Source organism: Poecilia reticulata, linkage group LG5 (assembly GCF_000633615.1).
Source record: "Poecilia reticulata strain Guanapo linkage group LG5, Guppy_female_1.0+MT, whole genome shotgun sequence".
Lineage (NCBI taxonomy): Eukaryota > Metazoa > Chordata > Actinopteri > Cyprinodontiformes > Poeciliidae > Poecilia > Poecilia reticulata.
Window position 1 is genome coordinate 2,228,506 of NC_024335.1, and position 9,240 is coordinate 2,237,745.

General features: G+C 38.4%; 1 protein-coding gene across 14 annotated transcripts in view; it reads right to left on the minus strand.

Annotated features, from left to right (window-relative positions):
• The window catches only part of ptprt (protein tyrosine phosphatase receptor type T), a 316,254-nt gene that overhangs the window by 97,207 nt on the left and 209,807 nt on the right, over positions 1-9,240 (minus strand). For 6 of the 14 annotated variants that reach the window (XM_017304832.1, XM_017304829.1, XM_017304831.1 and 3 more), the window contains one exon: positions 4,247-4,279. The exons of the other annotated variants lie outside the window; for them this stretch is intronic. In XM_017304832.1, coding sequence (XP_017160321.1) covers positions 4,247-4,279 — 33 coding nt within the window. The remainder of the gene's footprint in view (positions 1-4,246; positions 4,280-9,240) is intronic. 14 annotated transcript variants of the gene reach the window in all.

Genomic DNA, 9,240 nt, shown 5'->3' on the forward strand with positions numbered 1-9,240 from the left:
GCTCTAAAACTTTTTCATGTTTCTGCTGCTCTAAAACTTTTTCATGTTTCTGTTGCTCTAAAGCTTTTTAATGGTGTTTAATGCCTTGGATTTATAAATATTTTGAATTATTCTGCTTCAGCTATTTATTTTTAGAAATCCTTCTCCAAACAAGCTACCTATTGGTTTGCAGATTACATGGCACGTAAAACACAATGAGTGCTGATGAACAGAGTAAGCTCCGTCTGTCTTCAGGTCATAAAAGGTGAACCACAGGGCTCAGTCTTAGGACACATTTTAGTCATAATCTACATTTCTGATCTGAGTGCACACCTGTCAGCTGTTTGACAGAAATCCTTCAGAAATGCGAACACAGACATTACCATCGGTGCAACATGTTTAGCATTGACATGCTTACATAGTTTTGTTAGTAGGCCAACTCCATTTTGCACAACTTGCACTCAACGATAGTGTTTTTTAGTGTCCAATAAAATCGTTTTTGACACAAATACGAATCCCCAATGAGCCAAGAGAATCGGCTTGGTCGTAACTTGTGCGTCAGATTTATCTGTGTACCAGAAAGACGAAAATACAAAAGTGGTACTGAAACCCTTACATGTAAAAAAAAAAAGCAATTAATTGTGTTAACTTTTTTAAATCATTAAAATGTATGTAATTAGTAAATCAAAGTTAAATAAAAGTCCCACTCTAAGTGAAAATAAGACATAAAAATGAATATGCATTTTTGTTGTGTACGTCCTTCTGACTTCTGATACAGTGAAGATAAAAACTAAGCTCAAATTAACGTTTTCTACTTGGTTACGTTGGAAAAAATATCAAACTCATACCAACTGTCAAGAACTTTGAATTGCCTTGTTGCTGAAAATGTACCATGAAAATATAATCGCCTCGTCTTGGAGGATTTGGGTTTGTTTTATTGACCATCAGGTCCACTAGCGGAACAAGTCAGCGTCGGGCCGGGGGGGCGGGGCCAATTACCGGGCCCCTAACGAATCACCGGGCCCCTTACGTGCATCAGCTGTTGGAAACTGATTGGGGACGGTAACTAACATTAAATACACTTTTCTCAACAGGAGGGGGCGCACTTTCTCCGTCTATACTCAGACATTTAAGCAACTTGAAACCATTCCTCCCTCCCTGGCACCTCCAGACCCGGGCCCCCATCCGGCCCGGTTCGGGGGGCAGCCGCCCCCCCACCCCCTCCTATAGCTCCGCCCCTGATCAGGTCCTCTGTTTGCCAAAGTACTACAGAGACAAATAAGAAGGCCTCTTTCTGCTGCTTCATCTAAACTTGTTCATAAACAGGAATATTATCTCAGATACTCTAGAAAAGTCTATAGCATTACGACGTTAGCCTGGCTCAGTCAAAGTCCAGACATCAAGCTGAAAAAGTGAAAATGTGTTCAAACTTTAATGAACTCACACTAATGTTGTAAAGGGCAGCAGAATTAAAATGTTTCCTACATTTCAGTGAGTGGTACATTTAGACAGAAACCAAAGAAGCAGTTAGAGAAGCTTCATTTTCCCCCACATTGTATCAACAGCTATGGAAACATGCTTTTCTGATGTCTATGTTTCTGTCTGTAATACTTAAAAAGTGCAGCTGAGTATGCAGTAGTGAAGCTGAAGTAAGGAGGTGTATGTAAATGTAAATGTAAAGTAGGATTATATTAGCGAAAGACGAATCCACAGCGGTAACTGCCTGCTCAGAGTGGATTGTCTCAGAGCCCAGAACAGTGTGGGTGGAGATATTTAAGAAGCGTCACTTTCATTTGGAAAGATATTACCACATATCCCCCTGCTTAATCATCCATCTATATTTTATTTGTCAGAGCCAAACACAATTTCTAACCTACAAACTTTCACTAATTATTTAACCTCTTTTTTCGCCTGTTACTGGAGGCGGTTGGCTGGCTTCAGTGTTTCAGTTCCTACATGATTGTTTACTCTGATCTACAATTCAATTACACCAACCTGCTCCCACAACAGCCTGCACCATGCCGCGCAAAACTTCATCGTTTCTCTGCCTAATTTTCTGCCATAACATGTACGATGGTGGACGACACATGCAGCAACAACACCGCAGGACGGTGCTGTTGTTTTTACAAGACATCAAAGTAAATTACTAAAAAGTATTGCACATAAAATCCGGTGCACACAAAACAATATCAGTAGAAATTGTCTGTATATAGTATTGCTATGAAGGGGAATGTTTACTAAAAGCATTTCATGTTAGTTGGCCTAGATCTCCACTAAATGATGAAAACCAAAAGTCACATGTCGCCATTTTAAAGCTAAATGTGCAGCTAAATATTTCCAGCACTCATTCCAAAAGATGCACTTTTCAGCAATGAAGGAAAACAAAGAAAATGTGCTGGCGCATAAATGAGGACTTGTGTAACGGCATGCATTAAAGCTCTCAGAGGAATGGAGAAGCCTGAGCTTTAAGCTGTGAAGTGACACAGATCTGGCTGTGTAATGGTGCTGAGCAGAGCTTAAACTCCTTGTGGCTTCCCAGCCCTCAAACAGCCAAGAGAAAATTACACACGTGTCACTCAGACTAATATATTAGGTGTTTCATGTTTCACACTCTCGTCTGTAAGTGTTGCTTAGGACAGCACATTCTCTGAGTCTTTTCAACAGAATGGGGATTTGTAACCGCAGCAATTAATATTTGAATGTGAACTGTGTCAGCACAACATTAATGCCAAAAGTTGTGGGAGGTAAACGGCACGTCTGCTGCCCCGAGCTGGAACGGTGAGTTGTGTTTAACGAGGATACCGGTTTCTTCAAATGCTTTGTCTCTTAATCTGTTAGGAAATTAACAGTTTTCTGATTTTTTTGAAAGGTTTGTAGGGAGAATCTGTGAGTATCTGCACCAGGTGGAGCCACCTGGATGTGAAGAATCAGGATTCTCATCAAAAATAACTCTTCTTTTGTCTGTTTTTATCTTAAGCAGCCACATTTCTAAATGTTCTTACAGCCTTAAATTAGTTATGCTCCACAGTTTGTGTCAAACGCCAAAAACGGACAAACCCTTTCGCTGTGGGATTTGTGCTTTTCTCCAGGGTGGAGTGAGAATACGCCGAGCCTGAGGTTCTGTCCAAAGTGTTTGATTATTCATTATACACACTATCTGATGGCTAAATCATCTGCAGTCAGGTTAAAAAAACTAATTTTTTCTCCTCCTTATAAACCGTTGGAAATGCATTCCTTGGCATTACGTCAGGAAAATGTAAAAATTAGGATTCATCGATGATTGTTTGGATTTTAGTTTTTCTTTCAGAATCATTGAAGCTACTCAGACATTTCGATCATTATTATCAACCCACATCACATCAAATTAGAGATGTTATGTGTGGGGCAACTGTTTCAAACTTTGGTTTCATGGCAAAGCAATAAACATGTCAAAAATGTTTCGTAATTTACAACTAAAAAGTGATATTTGTCAACTTTCATGGAGAAAAGTACCTACCTCCCAACAAGGGTCTTTGGCAGATCATATCAATATTTTCTTCTTATATAGAAATAACTAGGTTGGTTACGGTTGGGATTAGATTAAAACAGTAAATATATATAACTCTGAATTTAACAACAATTTTGTATCCAGATCATCTGTAATAATCTGTAACAAAAGGGGTGAATGCTGGAAATCAGAGAGTCGATGGTTTTACTCATTAGACGGAAAACGTTTTAACCAATTTGAATAATTAATTGAAATTGACTGAACTAGGATCAGTTGGAATATATGTGTGATTGGATTAAATGTGATTCTTTGTAAACTGCTATTACATGCGTGTTGAGAACTGGCATTATATAAATACACTAAACTGCATTAAAAAATAATCATCAAAAGAAAAATCCATGTGTTTAACCTTTTCCACTACAAGTTGCTGTTTAGGTTCTATGTAACGAGAGAGGAAACATGAGCAGACGCAGATATTACGGCAGAATATCAACCGTAAAAGCAAACCTTAAGCAACATGGTGAATAAATATAAATATGAACTTCTAGTAAAGATCTAAATCCTGTTATCTGTTCTTAAATTTACCCTGCTTTCATCATACTTGAAATAGTTTTTGATTTATAGGTAAAATACTGACTACTCATGATTACTCTCTACAACTCTGTTTGGCAAAAACATGTGAGAAAGTAGGAACAATGAAAAATGTCAGCAAAGCAGCAGTGAGAGTCACAGTGAGCAACGGAGTGGATGTGTTCATGTCTAAAAGTAAACATACGATACCCCACGCTCAGAGTTCTCCATGTGTGAATCTCTCTATTGGAGCAAGGGCAAGGCAGGTACAGGACGGAACAGGAAGGGTGGAGCCAAAGACAGGAAACAGGAAGATAGAGAGAAACAAAAGGGAGTGAGTGAGACTCCAGTCAGAGATGTTGTTGTGAAAAAGACATCTGTTTCATCTGCATTTTTATTCCGTTTCTCTTGACAGTGAGAGAAAAAAACAAAATCAAACTTCACTAAGACTCTGACAGAATGTTTTCCACTCTAATTATAATTTCCTGCAGAGCTTCAGCAGGATTTTTGAACTCATGCACATGATTGTCTTGAGGTTCTGGCAGTGATGTGAATACTGAAAAACCCATTTATTTTACTTCACCTCTTTGGAGAAGTTGCACATAGAATCGAACATAAACATGGCTCAGCACTGAAAACAATAAACTGATTTAATTTGATTTTTATCTAGTAATGTTGGCGTGAAAGAATCAGCCCTTCCCCACACAGAGCAGACTTTCTGTCTGTATAAATGATTTCACTGTGGACATTTAATAGATCTTCAGCAAAAACGCTGTTATGTGACACATAACGATTAGAGGATTCATCTGGGTGGCAGGTTTCAACGTTGAATTATTACAGAGCTTCATGAACAATTTATAAAATGGGTCAAAATAAACACCTACGGAAGAAAATCTGCAGCCAGATTAAAACTCTTCAGCCCCTGAGCTGTCGTGTGAAGAGGAAACGTGAACATGAAGCCAGGTTGTTCAGGGAGAAATCTCATTCGCCTCTTTGGTCTCTGACTTTCAACACGTTCTGTCACAGCTACTGGAGGTCAAAGCTTCTGTCTCCATGTTTCAAAAATTCATTGTTAGCAGAACAAACAGATTATTAAACTAGTAGAACTAGTTTCAAAAAGCAAAGTTTTATCATTTTAGACGCCATGATTGTTTCATATTTCACGTCATTAACTGAACAGCATAAATGTGTATTATTTATAACTGCCTCAGTAGAGTTTAATGTGAAAATGTGGACAGAAGAGCATTTCTGTTGTGACGGACAGAGCAAGAAGAGAGACATGGAAGCTGGGATGCACAAAACGATGGATGCAACAAAGTAAAATTATAAATCTGATTTTATTTTATGTTTTGATGTTTGAGTTGGTTCACAATAATTAATTACCCCCACGACAATTACAAACGCCAAAAGCAACACCTTGGCCAAAACAATGGTTGCAAATACATATAAATATTGTTCATGCATCCTTATTTTATTTAGTCTGAAGTTTATACGTTTATACTTTGTCTGTATGCTGTGAGGATTTAAAAACCAAATCTTTCCTCGTTCACAGTCGTGATCAATGACCGACTCTGACCAGTTGCATATAACCGAATACTTTCTGTATCCGTTTGTTTTCCACATGTCAGGATTTTGAAACAGCCTCGGCAGCTACTGGGGAAAATAAAACACATCTGTATTTCTAAATTAAAAACATGGTTTTGTTTCTGAACACATCATTAGCAGAGATGTATTCCAGTCCACACAGTTGAAGTTATTCACATTGCATGAAATTATATTGCAATAACAAAACAGCAGCATTACTTTGAAGCAGTTTGGCTATAAAACTGAAATTTCACTGAAAACTATCTGAGCAGGACATGTCCAACATGTGGCTGTCCACCCAAACTGGCATCCATGAGAAGGAAATAATTAATCGAAGAAGCTGCCAAGAGGCACATGGTAACTCTGGAGGAGCTGCACAGAATCACCGCTCAGGTGGGAGAATCGTTTGACGGAACAATTATTAGTTCCTGCCAAACCAGAAATGTGAACTTAAAGGAAAAGTTGCCAGAATAAATGCAACGTTGACACCAAGTCACAGGAAGGATCAAATTTATAAGTGGAACACAAACCGTATAGAAAGCGGCGTTTTACGCAGTGAGCAACTATTTTTGTCAACGTGCGAAACGGTGTGTGCTGTGGAGAACGAACATGCTGAAGACATAAAACATTTCTTTACTCATGCTGGGATAAACATGATCCTATCGCTGATATTTGCAGTTACAAAATAGAGATGAGCTTCTGGGGATTATTGAATGTGTGAGAATAGATCAATAGTCAGTATTTTACCTGCAATGGAAAACAGATCAAAGCTCAAGTGTTATTAACTCTGAGTTAAATAATAAATAAGCATGACACTAGGTTCTAATTTACTAAACAAAGTTATTTTTTCTTTCATTTTAACATGATGCTCTACTTTGAATGTGTTTGCCGTAAAACAACAAAAAGTTTGAGGTATAAATACTTTGAAGGTGTTGTATGTGTGCATAATTTAGTTTTTCTCTGAGTTGTGTGAATCTTTTCCAAAGTGTTTATGTGCCTGCAGTCAGATTTCTGCAGGAACGTTAGTTTCTGCAGCCTGCAGCAGTCGAAGGCACCGCATAGCCAGAGGTAACACTTGGATTGTTTACTTCCTGGTTTGTGAACCGTCGTCACGTTTTCCCTTGAACTTTTATGATTTGGGACATAAACTTGTGTGTTTATGTTCCAAATCAAATCAAAGTTAATTTTCTAATGCAGGGTGACGGCGCATTTAAAGTATGTGGAAACTTTAGATCAAAATTTTAAATATATATACACACAGATAAAATTAAAATCCCCCCAAAAAACTGCAGATTTTGTCATTAATTTGCAGTTCCAGATATGTCACCTTCCCTCAGCTGAGGTCTGCTGTTCAGGCGTTGTACACTAAAACACGCCCTTGTTTTGGGAATAGCAGAAACATTAACTATTCATCAATTCTGCTTTCAACATTTCAATAAAACGTGTATCTTGTGGTAGTTGTAGTTTGAGCCCTGAGGCTGTAGAAACAGCAGATCCCCATTAAGACTTCAGCTGTGTCCACCGATGTTGAATTTTACATTAAATTATCAGCTACATGCCCCTCCAGCTTTGTTCAAATCCCCTCTGAAACACATGTAACAATTTCTTAAAAGAATGATCGGACAATTGGACATGCTCCCTTCCTGAAAAGTTTTGTCGCAGAATAATTTATGGGGAGTAAAAAGTGTGTAAAACACTTTCCATTTAAAAAAGAACCTTGTCTATCCCACCGGGACAACTGGCTAAAGCGTACAGGTTTAAAATATAAATGACCAGAGAAAATGGTCTCCCACATTGTAAACGTTATTCTGTCAGAATGCATTTATCTCTTCTCCTTATAAATATTCTCACAAAGTCGTTGTCGTTTTTAACCCTACACAAAGTTGGAGCTTTACTTTCATGCTTCCAACTTTCTTTAAAGTTGTTTTATTACCTCTGTACCTTCCACCCCTCCTGTGTTGCTCTAACCAGTGTCTATGGAGTATGGATTGATTTAAATCAGATCATCTGGACAGCCTGTCGGCTGCATCCTTTTGAGTACAGCTGTGTTGGGTTTCTAATTGGCTTTTTAATGCCCTGTTAGCCTGGTTAGCATTTATTAGCATATCTACTTGAACTCTGGGTCCAGAAGAGTGGATTTGCTATCAATTTTTATATTTTTCGAGCCTTACACATTTTTTCTTCTCTTTCATCTTCGCTCTGAAGTCTCAACATAAACTCGTCTCCTCGTTTCTTTCTGACTTTGATGGCAATTTATCCTCCGAGTGTTTGAGATGTTCTCCATCAGCTAGAGTTTGACTCTGATGACCACTGCTAACTGACCCCATGTCCATGTTCTCTTATAATAATGTGTTCAGCCTGGAAATAGGATCCTTTCTCTTCTGGTATAGTAAATCTCCCAAAATGTTCTGCTTTCCTCCCATTATCTGACTGCATATATAATCTAAATGCACATTTTGTTTTACCTTTACTCACTGATTTGACCAACAGGTTTAAGTTAGAGCTGTTAATCGATTAATAAAATAAACTAATTAATAGCAAATCTGTTCAAATTAGTATCGATCACCTTTGAAGGAAACGTAATAAAGATGGATTGCATGAATTATGTTGCAAATATAACAATGTTGACAATAAAAGTGAAAGTTGTTTACTTATTGCTTATTGTCTGTTTTTACTCAAACACTGTTTAAAAGTGTTGAAATTGATTTTGCATGTAAAAAATGCACAATATAACTTAATTAAAAGCCTGATTCATTTTTTGGTGAAGAACATTGGAAAACCACAGATCTGTTCCTCCTCCTGAATCACATCAACAATGTTTACAGGCTGACATTTTTTAGCCACCAGCGACCGACGGTCTCTGTTTCAGCTGTTGGTTCCTTCGGCAGTGGCCCACCTCTCGCTCCAAACTGTTGGGACGTGTCTGTCGCAGACCCTCCTCCCTCCCGCCACACCGAGTTGTTTCGCCTTCAGCTGATATGTAAATGACGAACTGCTTCAGTGGTAATTAAATTCACCTTTGCTAAGAAAGCAAATTACTTTGGTTTTGTCCAAAGCACCATCTGGTCAAAGCTTAAAGCAAAATGGATAATTTAATAGTGTGTCTTTGTTTTTATCCATTGCTAGTTTTACTGAGCAAACAGAAGTGAGGTATGGCAACAATGAGGGAAAACTTTTCAAATTAGTCACTGCATTAATTTATTTTATAACTTCTGAGCAGAAAAAAGTTTAAAAAGTAACAAGCTAAAGAAATGAACCGCTTCTGAGTCATCCCGACCAAAAACAACCAATCAGAGCCAGGAGGAAGTTCTGTCAATCAATCTCATGTACTTGCTGCTAAATGTGCTAATGGCGGAGAAACAACGTACCGTTACAGAGAAACTGTTTATCCGCCGTCGGGAGTGGCTACGTTAACTAGCCTGAGGATTCGTGACAGGCTGTGCTAGCTGCAGAGAGAAGGAGAGAGGGACGAGCAGCGCCACACACAGGGGTGACTGGCAGCACTAAGACCCTCCTCCTGGCTCTGATTAGTTGTTTCTAGTTAGCACTGGGAGCAGTAGGAGAAAGAAGAGGAGCTTAAATTTTTCAAAGATTATCTGTCTCATACCACACTGACTCAA